Raw genomic sequence first — 16,225 nt, 5'->3', positions numbered from 1 at the left:
GTACTAATTACACTGGTCCTGACACTGCCTGCACAAAGAGGAGTAAGTGAAGACACAACACACCCACATTAAAAGACATTTACACTAAAATACCCTATTCATAATAGCAATGACAGCAATTTCTTAGTACACCCTTACAGTGAATTGGCAAGTTCCTCAAAATTCAGTACACATTTCTCACAAAATAAAGGTCTCCTTCTTGTTCACTGCTACAAACTAGAGACCATCCACTACCAGGTGACAGAAATCTAAATACCCTGAATAACCTATAAAACTCTTCAAGATACCTTTTATTCTTTTCATGGGGCAGGAATAGAGCTGGCATTGTTCCAGTTTAAAACTAGTTCTGAACCACAATGCTCATTCTTCCAAATTCCTGTTCTTCAACCATCAAATTCTTAAAACCTTCACTGGAAATAATGACAATCCTGAGACCAATTTCCTTAGTAAAAGCACAATGGAAATTTTGAGATCTTGCCATGATGAACGTTCATGAGCAGTTGAGTTTGATACTAGCAGATCCTATCATGCTTGATCCATGCAAATTTCTGGCAAACTTCTGCAACATGCTGATATTTAAAATTAAAAGCAGTATAACTACTTTACTGGGTACTAAGGGGAGCCGTAAAGAAAAATGTTCTTTTCAAAGTCTTCAAAGAATATATTTGGTCCCCATATTTGGTCTGCTTCTCCAAAAACAAGGAACTTTCACTGATTTGGCATTATTTCCTAAATCATTTTAAAAATAAAAATATTATCTTGTATTACGGCAAACCACAGAACATGAGGTTATCAGTCTGCAGTGCAAAGAACATATTCAGAATATCTGACACTAACACAAAATACAAGAAATAAATGAAGAGACGAAAAAGCAAGATGGAGACATAAAAAGAAGAGAAGACTCAAAACATTTTGACACAGCTTCAGTATGAGTGTAGGGAAGCCTCGTAACAATGTTATCTATATTTTATTTTTGCTACAGCCTTTTGCTTTTTAATTTTTGGGAAGAAAAATAGCAAGAAGCTTTCCAGACTGAGTAAACAAGACCACACACAGACACTACAGTTTCCCAAATAAACATGAGAGTCTTCAGGAAAAATATTAAGCCGTCCAAGGTGATAAAAATCTAATTCCATAGGGGCAAGTAATACAACTGCCCAACAAATGAGTATTTTTTTTACCTGTTCAAGATGGTCTTGTGGTTTGAAATCATTCCAGTGTAGCACTTTAAACAACCAGCCCTGTGTGAACAAGACACTTTTCTCTTAACGGAGACCATTTATTTTGTTTTTTTCCCTTTCCAGTTACATACTGCTCATTTTGAGTCCCCCATTTAGTGATGTTGCTATTTCATATAGCACACACTTTACTAAGGTACACAAGAAAGGAAAATTGATATGACAGTGTGAGTATGTGACCAAGATTCTTATTAGAAGCTTGTCAGCTTTAACTCATTATTTTAGATTAATAAATATCTTTTTAATATATAATAAATTCCAGTCGCTATAAACAATTGCTACAAGATATAGATGTTTTTGCCTCTTCTTCTTCCTTCTGTGTCAAATAAAAGGACTTCTGCAAATTAACTAGGCCAGCACATATATTTCAAGACGTTAAAATACACTTGCATGGAAGAAGCTGCAAGCCTCCCAAAAGGAAGATGATAAGGACTACAAACTTTATCTGTTTTTTCAATTTATTATTTACCAATCTGTCTGGGGAGTGATAGCACTGCAACACCATATGGAGTAATTCCATAACCTCCAAGACTAAGAGGGCAGATGAACCATTTTGCATCACCTGAAACCCAGAAATCGTCATTCTCTGAAATCACTGAATAGGTGGATGATTTGCCATTCACACTCACACCTCTATAACTTACCCTAAGAACAGCCAACCAATACCATTTTGAAAGAAAAGCAAGTGCCAATTGTAGAAGCAATGCCCTAAAATGTTGGCAAGAGGAGCAGAGACTCATACATGAGAAATCAAAATACCTATGTACAAAACATCATAACAGCTCTTCTATTTGCTCCATTTTCAGGTAACAAAAACAGGAATCATGCAGTCAGAAGACCCCAACAGCCTGTCAGACTTGTTTCTAAATGTAGACTATAGACCTCCTATAAACTAAATTCGTAGCTGAACTAAATAAATGAACTCCTAGAAATCACATGCTGATTAAAGATAGTACTGATTTTAAGACCAGTGATAGAGAATCCATAACCCATATGTAAATCTACTCTGAGAGCTACTGTTATTTATAGGCTCCATTTCTAATTCAGCACCATGTAACTTGAAAAAAAATATATCTATTTGATTATCTATAGCCAATGAAATTACAATGATTGCCTACATGAATCTATTTTTCATCATGCAGCATCTGCAGACTGCAAACAAGTTATTCCTTAAAGCTTTTCTATTTTTCTGGTAAGTGGGAGAGAAGACAGGAAAAAGTCTGAAGATTCTTTGATGTAGGTCCCTGCTGTTTTTCACTTATTAGCATGGTATCTGTCAGCAGCATGGTAGAGACCAGTTAGCTTTCACACATATAGCTTCAAGAGGTAGAAAGACGAAAAACTGGAAGGCAGTATCAAAAGTTTACATTGGCTAAGTAAAGAAATATTGAAAGTCATACTCCCACACAGCGAAAGGACAGAAGGCTTTCTAGAATATGCATAAGGTCTTTGCTTCCTCCCTTCTGCTATGCATCTCTATGGGGAAACTCTTACTCAAACTGACAGCAAGGAGAGAGAGAGTAAGAAGACCCCAAAGGATCATATTGCTGAAGAAAAAGATTTCAGAAAACAAACTATTAAAATTAACACACCAACATGTTAAATACCAAACAACCAACAACACCAACACCAAACAACAACAACAAAATTCCCTCTGCTTTGTCACCTTCAAGCATGCCTTTGTAAGTAATTTGTATAGCTACATACTTAAAATTAAGCATAAATTGTTATGTGAAATTTAAATAAACTCATGACGGTAGATAGCAAAGCTTGGAGAGGGAAAAAGGTAGAGTGCAAAAGCAAAAAAAAAAAGTCTTGAAGAAATCAAAATCCACGTCTCTATCAGCCTCTTCTCTAGCAACATAAGGACAAATGGCTTTTGCATTCATAGCCACAGTTTTAAACTATTACTTTCCTGCAGATGACTATTAAGTTAAAAACTATATCATTTCAAATCAGCTCCTCATTTATACATTTTAACAAAACAGGAAGGTAAAGTAATGCCGCAACTTTAGTCATGTTAACACAATGGCAGAAGATTTTCACTGCTCAGGGCAACAAATTCATTTTATGTTCACACTAATTCCTTTTTTTTTTTTAAAAAAAAAAAAAGTGTCATAGGGCTTCTGTCTTACCATTGCAAGTTCATTCTGTAATTCTTTGAAACTTTTTTCATTATCCCATAGTCTCTCAGAGAGGTCTGTAATTACCTTCTTCTTTTCTTCAATCTCTTCATTCAACTGCTTGTTTGTGGAAAAATACTCTCTTTCTAATCTGAAAAATGTCAACATTTAAACACTTTTTATTAAGAATACTTCTGTCAAGTGTATTATATATTTTTAAATATCATCAACAGTATATGTGATGCTTCCATGCCATAAGGCTCCAAAAGATGCATTTCTCAAGTAAAAAAAAAAAAAAAAAAGTCTATGTTACTTTCAGGAAAGGTCTGTCAAGTAGTGGCATCTTCTTAGTTCCAAAGCTGGTAATGTGGGAACCGCACATAAGCTCTACGGAAAGGCCACTGCTGTTCACAGGAGCGAGGCTGGCAGGAGGAACGTGCCAACCTAAGCACCATGAAATACAGCAAAGTCCTGCCCTTAGAAAGGAAGACCTTCTCCTACAACAATGTGGCTGGGGAGGAGCTCTTCCTTTGGAGAAGACTTTCAGATCATGGGGGACAGCAAGCTAAACAAGAGTGAGCAGCAGGGAGGGCTAGCAGCATCCCAGCCGATACGAACAGCAGTAGCCAGTAGATCAAGGGAAGCAATTATAGCGTCTGCCTGGTACTCACTGCACCATGCCTGGAATCGTGGCCAGCTTTGAGGCCCCAATACGAAAAAAATGTTGATAATATGGAGTGAGTCTAGTGCAGAGGCACAAGATGGTTAGGGGCTGGACTGCACGAGAAGAGGCTGAGGAAAAGCCCACGTTCAGCCTCAAAAAGAGATAGCTTCAAAGGACCCTCGCACAGCCCTCCAACACCCAACAGGAGGCTGTCAGGAAGGTGGATGCAGGCCCTCCACAGAGCAAGGATGAGAGGAAGCGGTTACAGATTGAAACTGGAGAGGTTCAGACCAGAGATAAGGATAAGCACTTAAACATTAAAACAGATAAAGCTGGAACGGATCCCACGGCGGCTGAGCAATCTCCTGAGGACCCACCCAATCTCATAACTTATCCTGGTTTTCACAAAAGGTTGGACTACAGACTTCCTGCGGTCCTTTCTAACCTAAATTGTTTTATAACATATTTCTCAACGGTAGGAATATTCAGGTTTCCCTGTCTTGTATCTTCTGCTATATCTGCATCTTCTCAGAACTGAAAGTGACCCAGCATGATTAAAGTCCTTTTAATTTTTAAATAAATATTATCACATGTGATCTTTGGTTTATTTCTTATAGTTCAACATATCTTTTAATTGAGGTGGTAGTTTATCAGTCTTCAAAATACATACCTACACAATGCTTCCTCAACCTCTCTAATTTTTTTTAAGAATAATAAGCAAATAGCTGAAAGAAAGAATTTGTCTCTTCCTGTCCTAAAAAGTTGCTCCTATCCTCACAGTTCTAAGAAATACAGCAAAAAGTTGCTCTATCTTCTCAAGGAAAGAAAATTCACAGGGAGAGCCAAATTCCCAGTTGCTTCCAATTTACATAGTGCTACTGGATTTGGAGTTAATTAATAAATTATGCAACCCAGAAAAGTCGGTTTGCTTGGTGTCAGCTATCTTTTTTTTTTTTTTTTTTTGAGAAAGTTCTTACAGCTTTATAAAATTTCTGCCTTTGACATTGTTAATGCTACACCAAGACAAGTCAGTGGGACATAAAAGTGTTCCAGACCAAAAAAGAGAAGTTTCCAAGGCCTTGCAAAAATGAGGCTTAAAGAAAATTGTAGGACTCCTACAAGAGAAGGGAAGGCATGCTGCCAAACCACGGCTTTAAATAAAAAGACATTGTCTGGAGCCCAGGACCACAGTTTGGAAAGGCAGGTGTATCCCTTCACTCAGAAGGGATATGTCAGAGCATAAAAAAGGCACAGGAAACAAAATGGGCAGTATATGCCCACCACATAAAAACACCTCAAGGGAATTGAGTACACTGATGGTCTGAGACCTGGCTGTCATGACCCATCTTCATGGAGCTTTGGAAATTCAGGAATTTGAATAAACAAAGCTATTCCTACAGGCTCTTTCTGTTTCTTTAAGCTGGTAAGATCACCTCCAATTGTTTCCGCGAAGTTACAGGGTATGGGAAAATTTGCAGTTCTCTAAGAGCACAGAATTTTCAAAGTATTAATCCGATAAAAGCTACTACAATTACCTGAATGAACAGATGATATGAAACAGTAAAGATTATTGTTTGTATATTAGACAAAACTATTCCAGTATGCAAGATAACACACAAACCCAATGAACAGGTGTTTTTCATAGGCACGAGTTCTTTAACGTACCAAAACAAAAATAAAGATAATCCGTCTCTGCTTTCCTGTAAAAGTTGTACTAACACAAGTACTTACTTCTTTTTAATCATCAACAACAAAAGCTCTAATGCAATTCAAACCAGAACCATAAAGAACTATATTCCCCAATCTTAAATCAATATACTTAGCCATAACAAACATGGTCAGATATTTTGTGAAGTATTTCCAAATGAAGACATTCTTCCCTAAAAAAACTTTTGTACATCTAGATGAAGACACTCCTAGAAACAAGTTTTATTGAATATCACATGGTTGAATATAAATATATAAATTAATATTTATAAATTATCCATCTGATCTCAACAGCTTAATGCAGATTTTAATAATTGCTAGCTAACTTTCCTAATCTAAAAAATAATATTAAAAAAACAGATCTTGTAGTAAAACCTGTAAGTTCTAAGAGTTTACAAAATTATCAAAATCGATGTTTAACCCATCATCAAAAATGCTTCTAATTCTAATTGATTTAAATTTTACACTTCTTATTGTTTAATTCTCCAAAGATATCATACTAATAACAAAAATTCAGGCCTTAGTACTCCAACTCTGACCTATTAAGGAAATATAATTTGTATTTTAAAAATGTTTAGAAGAAATACAGCATGGTATTAGAAACCAATATGCAAAAGTGATAGTTGTGCTGTAGATAGCAACAATCAGACACCATTATTTCTTGTATAACCAATGCTCTAACTGAGACCACTTCTTGAGACAAAGACTCTTTGCTCAGCTGAAAAAAAATAACACAACTACCCAAAATGCAATGCTCTGAAAACCTTCATTTCTGAAAGAAAGGCTCATGTGCAGTGTAGGAGGGTGGGAATTGGGCACTAACATGATGATACTCCTCTGAAACCAACTATTCACATCTGTTATAAAAAATAAGCACTTCAGGTGCTTTGAGACAGGCAGACATCTTACGACTCTTCTGTATGGTCAAAAAGGAGTATTTATGATAAAACATTTTGTATGAACATGGAAAAAACAACTTGTTAAAATAAAGGAATGAGCTGTACAGTATACAACAGATTTAATAAGCATGCATAAATAAAGCTACTCGATGATTTTCAAAGAATTTTCTGAAATTCGGATCTTTCTTTGAGAAAGTTTTTCACTCCTAAGAATCCTATGATGTCTCTTCAGTTTAATTTTCCACATATTCTTGCTGACATCTACTCTGGAAAAAACAAAATACCTCAGTACAGGCTAATAACACGAGCCCTGAAGTCAGGTAGAGTGGAGAAATTAGATATAGAGGAGTTTTGAAGTTGTCTCTAAATTTTTGATGCCACAATGTATAAACTGAAGCCTCAGTTGAACAGAGATAAAAATTTAACCTGAGAAGACAGTTGAGATTAAACTAAAAAAGAAAAACTGAAAACAATCAAGGAAAAACATTAAAATATCAAGTGCAGTAGAAATTCTGTGACTCAGATTGTGTTAATGGTATAGAACTCCTAGCGTAAAACACAGCACTTTAAACAGCACTTCTTTTCAGATTTTGGTATTTTTACATAGGGTATATTTTACATTTCTGGTACATATATTAAAATATGTTATTGCTTTTTTTTTTAAAATCAGCTTTTACAGAATCCATGACTCCATATTCGTTCCACATCAAATAATAAAATCAGAACAGGTAATCTTCAGTAATTTTAACCTTTTATATGTGACTAAATCAAAGCTCAATATGAATCATGTGTCCATTCACTTTCCAAACAGCTGCAGAGACAAAAACAATGCATTTCTGCACTTCAGAAATTACATACTTTTAAAAGTCATGGATACAATTTCTAAAACCTTACGAATTTCCAGAATGGACTGACTGAACCCTTAAGTTTGCATTGTCTGCAGGTCATGAATCTCATTACCCTGCACTACAAAGAGAAGCCAACAGGAAAAATGCACTTGTTTTCCTTCAGAGCACAAGGGATGTGAAGACAGATATGAAGACAGTCGTGAAATGCTCATATGAATCAAGGGACAGTCGCTGAGGTTGCGTTGGTCAGCTGCTGCTGCTATTGTCCTGAAGAATCATCACAGGTAACTATCAGGATTCATTTCATGCATTTCCACAGTGCTTTAAAATTTTATTTCCTTTTCATTGAAGAACATTTTTTTTTAAGGCTCACATTGAGATACTTTTTAGCATTATTTTCATGAAAAACTGCATTATGTTTATAATACAGCTTCAAATATGATACTACAATCATATTTAAAGAAGGATTAAATACAGCACATTCAGAAATGCACACAAACTCACCTAACTTGCAAGAAAAACAATTTCCACTGTTTTGGTGTAGTGCTTGCATAAATAAGTCACCTTCTTTACCTTCCCTAATACCTACCAGTATGAAACCGTTACTGATGGAGGGTCAAATTTTGAACCTTGGCTAGGTTTGGTAAAGTGCATAATTATATTATTATTTTCTAGAAACTACAAAGAATGTAAACTGTAAGTGGTACACAAGCTTCTACTATGATCTGAGAATAAATTTAAAAGATAACTTACATATTGAGTTTTTCCAAGTTCTCTTGGGCATTGCGTTTTTCTCTCTCATAAGCATTTTCTACCTCTTTGAATTCTTTCTTGATCATCTCCAAATTTGAAAGAGCTTCTGCTTGGCTGGCTTTTTCCACCTGCAAAGCTCCTTCAAGATCTCGAATCCTTAACTACCAAGTCACAGGAAAGCAATTAAAACAAATGAGAAAAACTACCATGATCAGAAGAATATGTTCCATATTCTGTTCTATTTCAAAGACGATCATATTCTAGGACAATAAAATTATAGAGCAAGAAGTGTTGAACACATGCAAAGTGTATTAATACAGTCAGTACAGAGCAGAGACAAAGGATGAAATATGTTGTCTAAAGGTACCTCTGAATATCCTTCAATGGCATTTGTGTTCCTTCTTTGTTTTAATTATTAGAGAAGGAAACTTTTTTTGCCAAGGAGGTTCTATATTTAAAGTGGACTCACCACAGTGTGGGATTACTTTCCCTTAGCAAAAAGCGTGCTCAAAAAACTATGTGCACCAACAAGAAAGGAAAGCTTATCAGTCATTCATCCATGTAAGACAGGTTGCCCTGTCAGTTCCTTTGTATGTTATAGAGTGAGAAAGAGAGTGAGAAGAAATGAAAATAACAAAATCTTTCCTTACTACCAGTATAACGACAGACTTTAAAAAAAAGGAAGTGCTTGTAAATAGAGAAGGACAAAAAAAAAGACATCACAATTCAAGAAGGGCAGTAATTATTTTTGTTACCCAGAAAATAAAAGTAGCCCAATTCCTTTCCAAATTCGGTTTTTAGTAAATCGAATATGAAAGAAGTGACACTTAACGTACAATCACTAAGCAAGAGTCATTTAAATTGTTCATGCCTGCTTTTTAAAAACAAACTGTGATTGCTTTCCTAGTTGAAACTCCATGTAATTAGCTTAATAATACAAACATTTATTATTCAACTATATCCACTTTACATATCAGCTCAACTATATCAGTGCTTTCTCATACAATCATTTTTTACTGGTAACTGCTTCTATCATAATATTGTTTGAAGATGAAATCTACTCTGAATAATCATATTTGAAGCAGGAGTTTAATGGTGCATTGATTAAGATCCCACTTGTAGAAAATTCAGAGCATGCACTATATTTCTAAATAGTATTAATAATCACCCTTCCAAAAATACAGGGCAGAATATTTAAATAGTACTATAGTGTTTAACTTAGTAAGTGTTTACTAAGAAAAATGTCCTTTTCCCACACTATTTAAATAGTGGAAGAAATTGCTTCCTCAAGCACACAGCTGTGAAAATAATTATTTTTAATATTAATTCCAATAACTTTTAAGTTCCTTGAAAAACAGTTTTTAAATATTCCCTCTTTCTCTCCCCGCTACTATTAATCATTTGTTACATTAATCAGTTGTTACAACTTTAAGACTCCTGCTACTGAAATAAATAAATAAATAAATAACTTCTAGTCTCTTAGAGTCTTCACCTGAAGTATGCAGTTATCATATTTTTGGAAAAATTGTATCTTTAGAACTTTATCAGCTGCTTCATCGTAAAGTTTCACAAAACATTTAGCAGTAAGTTTACCTGGATGATTTCTGAATTGAATTTGGACTCCAAATGTGCTGCTCTCTCTGCTTCAATATTTTCTTCCAGTTTCTTTATTTTTATAGTTGCTGTCTGAAAATACATTTTGAAGAATTTTAAGCCCAGCAAATGATGGTAAATATGGAAGAGACTGTACTGCTCCTTCTGTTGCGCTTATTAGGACTCCACGCTTCAACCCACAATGGCATCTGAGCTTCTTGTACTTCAGAAACACAAGAATTCTTACCAAAAAATATATATAGCTTCTACAGCTTAAAATTTTTACATTCCTAGAATATTAAATTATGATTTTCTATTTAGCTACAGAAATATACGCAGCATTATGTTACTACTACATTTTTAGAATGAAGAAAAAGTGCCTGGAGTCAGGAAGCAAACCAACAAATTTAAACATTCTGCCTATTAACCTACTATTTGCTTTATCATCAAAATTGTTACCTGGTACAACATAATTCCATCCTACATGCTCCAAAATACAAGTGAGATACCGATATGGTACCTAGCATTTTAAGAACACGGAAGATACGGGACTTGTTTCGTAAAAAAATATTTTTTTTTCCAGTTAATGTGACAGCAGCAGTTTATCTTGGCTACCCTACACAAGTCTCAGCTTCTCTGCTTTAAATAATGAGCAACCTCTGCAACGTTAAAAAGCACCAAACTAGTATTTTTATGGCTGCATTTTTGATGTGCAATCGTTGTTATTTTTTTGTGCTATTGTCTAGAAAATACCAAGGTGTGCAGGATGCCTTTTAACAAATATCCTGACTCATTTTATTCGTTATTACATTTCATCAGACAACGGAATATCCATACAAGCATGCAGCATTTACATAACACAGGTTGGTCCAAATTAGACTGCTGCATCTTTCTTACTCTTTCAACATTTAGAAAAACAACAAAAAGAAAGTAACAGCCACCACTATGCTAAGAGTCTGCTTGGCAATTTGGATAGACCAAAAAAATTTAAAAGTTAAATAAGAAGGTAACTCATCTTTCAGTTTCAATGATTCAAATTTGAAAGAAAAAATCCTTCCAAGTTACGTTAAACACAAAAATAATCACTGATGTGCATGTCTAGATAGAGGCCCGGCCAAATAATTTTATCAAGAGAAAATAATTACATAAAATGGAAACCAGATATGCAGTTGTTTTCTAGAATTTCTACATTGTTTTCTAGGATGAACATTTCTTCACTTTGAGTGATGGCTGAAATGAAAAAAACAAAAAAAACAACAACAAAACCCCACATGCATCCTAAGCTGTTGACCTCAAGTTAAATAGAGGAGATCAAGAGGAAGAAGTTAATATACACAAAAAAGTCAGTGAGCGTAAGTATATTTAAGGTTACATAAATACATGCAAAGCTATGGATTCGGAGAATGTGAAACAAAGTAGCAAGCCTGTCTGACTGCATCTTGATTCCAAACATTAAGCGAAGAAAGAGAAACATCAACATCACAGAAGAAGTTCTTGGCAACGAGTTGTCAACCTTCTTAGTTTTCTGTAGACCAGATATCTGGGAGAGCTGATGAGAGGGCGGAACCAAAGGAAAACATTTTGAAACTGATGTTCATAGATGGCTTACTTAAAAACAGCAACTTCTCAAACATGCTCTACACAAAGAGCTGTTTGTTGGAGGTTTAAAATACACCTCTTTCAAGAAGTTCTACCTACTTAACAATTAAAATAAATTTTAAAAATAGTGCACAAGTACTCTCCTTGTAGGCTCAAGTTTCCAGGATCAATACTTGAAAATACCTTGATTTAGGGAGTCTCCTTCTCTGGAGACTCTCCAAACCCGCCTGGATGCCACTCTGCTCTGGGTGTCCCTGCTGGAGCAGGGGGCTTGGACCAGATGATCTCCAGAGGTCCCTGCCAACCTCAGTCATTCCATGATTCTGTGATTCCATGTGTAATCTTCCAAACAGTCTACTAGAATAGAGTTCCTACTCCTCCCCACCCTTAAAGTACAATTGCTGAATTACCTACAAGAGCAAGTCAGAACTTCCTTGGCATCCTCCAACAGTTCAACATCTCTCAACAAGACTGTTTTAAAAAACAATACTGTCTGTCTGGTAAAAGTAGTAAGTGAAAAATAAACACACCTTATCTGGATTTTGTTTCTTCTCTGAGAACACTTAAGAATAAGACTGGATATAACGCAACTTAAGTTTGATTAAAAGTGAGGAAGAGACCTATCGCAGCGTGTAGAGTGGGAAATTTTTTGGCTGGCGTGCTTGAGTCAGATCACTGTGTCTGTCTGGGAGGGAGATGGGGGAAGAGATTCTGCAAATAAAGCTTTTAGGCTTATCTTGCTAATTCAGAAGCCCTATATTGCATTTGACTACTAAGTCAAAGCACTACTCCAAATGAGAACTCTGCCTTCTCAACCTGCATTCAGCAAAAACATCACCTGAAATGGAGCAGACTTTTCCCTCCTCCCTGGAACGGTTTGGTTTCATTAGGCTTGGTAAAAAAATAAATAAGAATAGAAAGATAAAAGTAACAGCTTGATTCTTTATATCTGCAAGAATGAAAAACTGAGAGTGTCATTCTCCAAAATGAAAAACAAATAAATCTTTAAAAATAGAGTATATTTCAAAGGGAAGAAGATTCCTTGAACAAACACAACTCTTTCTGACTGCCTGTACTGGTGTACACTAACTGCAAGGGCAGGGGAGATGATCCAAAGGACATCCAAACACACAGAAACACGGCAGTTTCAGTCCTAAAGAAAATCCTGGAACAATGGGGAAAAGGATGTGGGAAAAGAGAGATACCCGTAAGAAGCGGCAGCACTTCGCTCTGTGCGAAGAGGGACAATTTCATTTAAAAAAAAAAGACATATTTGCAGAAGGTTCGTTAGTTCGAGTTATCACAAGTCACTGAAGACTTAAGTAGCAGAACTACCACACCTATAGAAGGGATACACTGGGAATGGGAACGTAGAGATTCCTGATGAGTTCTGGAATGTGAAAGGCAGGTTCCCAGGTACAAGCAGAAATAAAAGACAGTATGTCTAAAACACAGCCAAAGAGGTACAAATCCTAGGCTCTGCTGACCAAAGAGCGACTAGGCAGAGCAGACATGCTTTCCAAAGAAAGCATTCAAGCAGGCTGAGTTTAAACAAGTTCAAGACAATATACACCCCTCTCCCCCAAAATATCACTAGATTCATAACATCCGTGGGCAGATAAATACTATCTTACAGATAGCCCCCAAAATAACAGGTAGGGGAAGTGACTTGTTCAAGATCAAGATTTCCTAGGAAGGTTAGGTGCTTCTAATCTTCATCCAACTTCACAGTTTAATTCTTTAAAGACAGTTTTGTTACACATTTTGCCTTAAAAATTGTTTGTCAGAGTTTCAGAAAGAATTAGGGAGAGAATATGGAGTTTCATTCAGTATAGATCACTGAAGGGGACATGACACGAATTAACACTAATTTTGCATATCACTGTAAGTCAAAGATCATGAGTGAACTATACTTTCCTAAAGTATATCAGAAAATTATTCATGTAAACCTGAGCACTATCTTACCAGAATGAACAACTGTCTTAATCGGAGGCGATTTAGATGCTTCAAAGAGCCTCCATAAAAATTACATATGTAGATTGGGAAAGTAATGTGGATGTTTTCTGTGTCTGGCACACTAACGAATTTTTTTTTTTTTTCTGGATTCTGTGATTTGATGGCTGCATCTTACGGGCAGCCATACATCTAGCAAATTTAAACAAAGTCTCATAGCAGCAAATAGGAAATGACTGAAGGGGAAAAAGGGAAGCTTCAGGAGGGAGATCTAAGCAGCTAAATTAGCACATGAGTCTAGCTAAGCAACAACAAAAAAAGTTATTAAATATATAGAAACTCAGGTTTGCTTAGACTGCTGAAAGTATCTCAGTATTGCTGTTTAGTCAAGTATGTACAACCATCAAAATGAAGGAATTATGGACGAGCAATCACTAATGAAATCACTGACATGGTAGAGAATTAATTCACTATCAAAGTAAGCTGGACAATAAAAATCAAAGCTGGATAGATTATCCATTCTGTGAGAGAAAGAAAGAAAAGTCAGGGTTGCTTCTAGGCTGTCAACTATTCCATAAAGAGCATGAGGGAAAAAGAATTCTGGACTTCTCTCTGAGAAACAGAAGGACAGTAGTAGTAGAATCACCTTAGCCAAGCAAACCTCTCTGAATCTGACCAGAGATGATCATCACTCTGTCTTGCTACAGAACCATGTACATGTCCATCTGCTTTACACATCTGCCTAGAAATAAGAAGCCATGGAAAAGAACAAGTTAAGGAGAGACATTGTGAGCCCTAGATGTCATGACCACAATCTTCCAGTTGGAGTCAGATAGAAATACTTTCCTTTCTGACGTAGACCTGACAAGAATTGTTCCAGGTCAGAGAAATCTATCTCAAGGATGGATCCAAAAACTGAGTTTCTCCAATGGTTACGAAGTGTTTGGTCATCTAACATGGGCAACATTGATTATTCCTATCGGACTCATTAACAGAAGTGCTTGTCTATGACTTCCACGTGCACAAGTAGGGTATCTGAAGACAGATATCCCAAGTAAGATAGCCCACATATTCATAGAATCTCCCAGTTTACTTTGATACTCAAGCTGAACAAATATCAGCCTTAACCTAAACAATAAAGATGCCTCGGATTTACTTCTATGATAACACAGGAGAAAAAAGAAAGTGACATTTGAAAAACATTGTACAATACTTAACTGATTTTTTTTAAAACGATTTACTTACTACAAGCCGTAAAATTTGTGGACAATCATGCTTGCTCCAAACTCTTAAGGTTCAATCACTTTCTACTGTTGCATCCTATTGCATGCCAATGCTAATGCGGCTTCTAGGATACATTTACTGCATGCTAACATTTTGTAGCACCATTTTTCAAACTAGTCTGTGAGGCTTCTACCATTCTCAGTCCTTCAAGCCTTCTCCAAGTACTGCAAGAAGGTATACTGAACTGAGTTAAAAAAAAAAAGAAAGAAAGAAAAAAGTGTAATTGAGTATCTGCATTCATCATAAGTCACGTACAGGAAAACTGAATGTTGATATTTGCAGTTACATCAAATCTCTTTCATCAAGGGATTGATGTAATCAATCATTTGTAATTTCAAATTACAAAGAAACAGGAAAAAAAAAACAAAAACAAATAAACAAAAAAGAGAAGGAGTCTATTTACAAAAGGTTCTAAGCTTAAACACACTAAGAAGTGATCTTCCTCTTTCTTGCTTGTGTTTAGATCCCTTCAGCAAGGCTTTTCGATCTCACTCTACCAACAAGTCGCCAGGATGCTTGCACTTCCCCATGAGTGAGGGCCAATCCTTCTATGAAAAGCTTAGCCAAAACAAAATTGCCACTGAAAAGGATATACATGCACTTCATATCAGAATTGTAATCATGCACCCTACTTGTCAGTTTTCATATTAAGATTTTTTTCCTGCATAAAAGCGTATCACTGTAACTGGTAAGATAAATCAGGATGTCAGGACTGAGCAGTTCTTTGGGAGATGTGCTGACCACTTCCACCTAGTGTTAGAAATGCTGATGCCTCTTGATCATGGTAAAGTGGAGCCATCTCCTGTCCAGATAATAAACAGCTTGTTAATAGCAATATAGGTGCTAAACTACAAACATTTCTTCACCAGCTAAGTAAATGTTCTTTCAATCTGACAAAGGAGATCCTCAGTGTAAGCACTCCACATACACTGAGGTGTTGAGTAACATGACTCCATTGCAAGGCAGCCATACTTGGCATGCTCAGGATACAACACTGGATCAGGAAATATGATGGTATAGGGTCTACAGGATTACCCATATGCTTGGCCTAAGGAAAAAAGTAAAAAGTTAGGACTGCCAAACTGAAACAGTTCAGTTACCCTGAGGTAAAACACAGCCCTTTTCTAATATGCCACCAAGTTGGCATACGTGCTCACCTCTGGGGAACACACCTCAGCAGCTCTGCCCTTCTGCGGAACCCCTATAGGAGAGGGTTCTCCTCCGGTTCCCATGCTTGAGAATATGGTAAATGCTATATAAAGGCATGAACTGACAATATGACTTTATACAAGCACAGAGAAGAATAATAGATGTTTTATTACTGGTGAGGGCTACACTTGACAGGATTCAAACAACTCTGGTGTGGAAGTGGGTGAGTAAACAGCCTTTAGCCTTGACTTGAATAATACGACGATACATGAGATGAGGCTTTCAAAGAAGAAGGCCCTCGTACCGGCAAGCATGTCACAGGAGAAACGGGAGCTTTGGAGTCACCACAGAGATCTCATTACAGAAACTGCTGTTGAGCGGAGGATTAAGCAAGGGTAAGACAAAGAACATGTGC

General features: G+C 36.2%; 1 protein-coding gene across 1 annotated transcript in view; it reads right to left on the bottom strand.

Annotated features, from left to right (window-relative positions):
* CCDC171 (coiled-coil domain containing 171) overlaps nt 1-16,225 on the bottom strand; it is a 137,074-nt gene that overhangs the window by 104,825 nt on the left and 16,024 nt on the right. The window contains exons 6-8 of the mRNA XM_088532023.1: nt 9,826-9,918; nt 8,233-8,393; nt 3,374-3,512 (exon numbers count right to left, since the gene is read on the bottom strand). Coding sequence (XP_088388149.1) covers nt 3,374-3,512; nt 8,233-8,393; nt 9,826-9,918 — 393 coding nt within the window. The remainder of the gene's footprint in view (nt 1-3,373; nt 3,513-8,232; nt 8,394-9,825; nt 9,919-16,225) is intronic.

The sequence above is a fragment of the Tinamus guttatus genome, unplaced genomic scaffold (assembly GCF_059628265.1).
Source record: "Tinamus guttatus ecotype Peru unplaced genomic scaffold, ASM5962826v1 Tinamus_guttatus_pri_ptg000450l, whole genome shotgun sequence".
NCBI classification, from domain to species: Eukaryota; Metazoa; Chordata; class Aves; order Tinamiformes; family Tinamidae; genus Tinamus; species Tinamus guttatus.
This window is presented reverse-complemented; position numbering and strand designations above follow the sequence as displayed.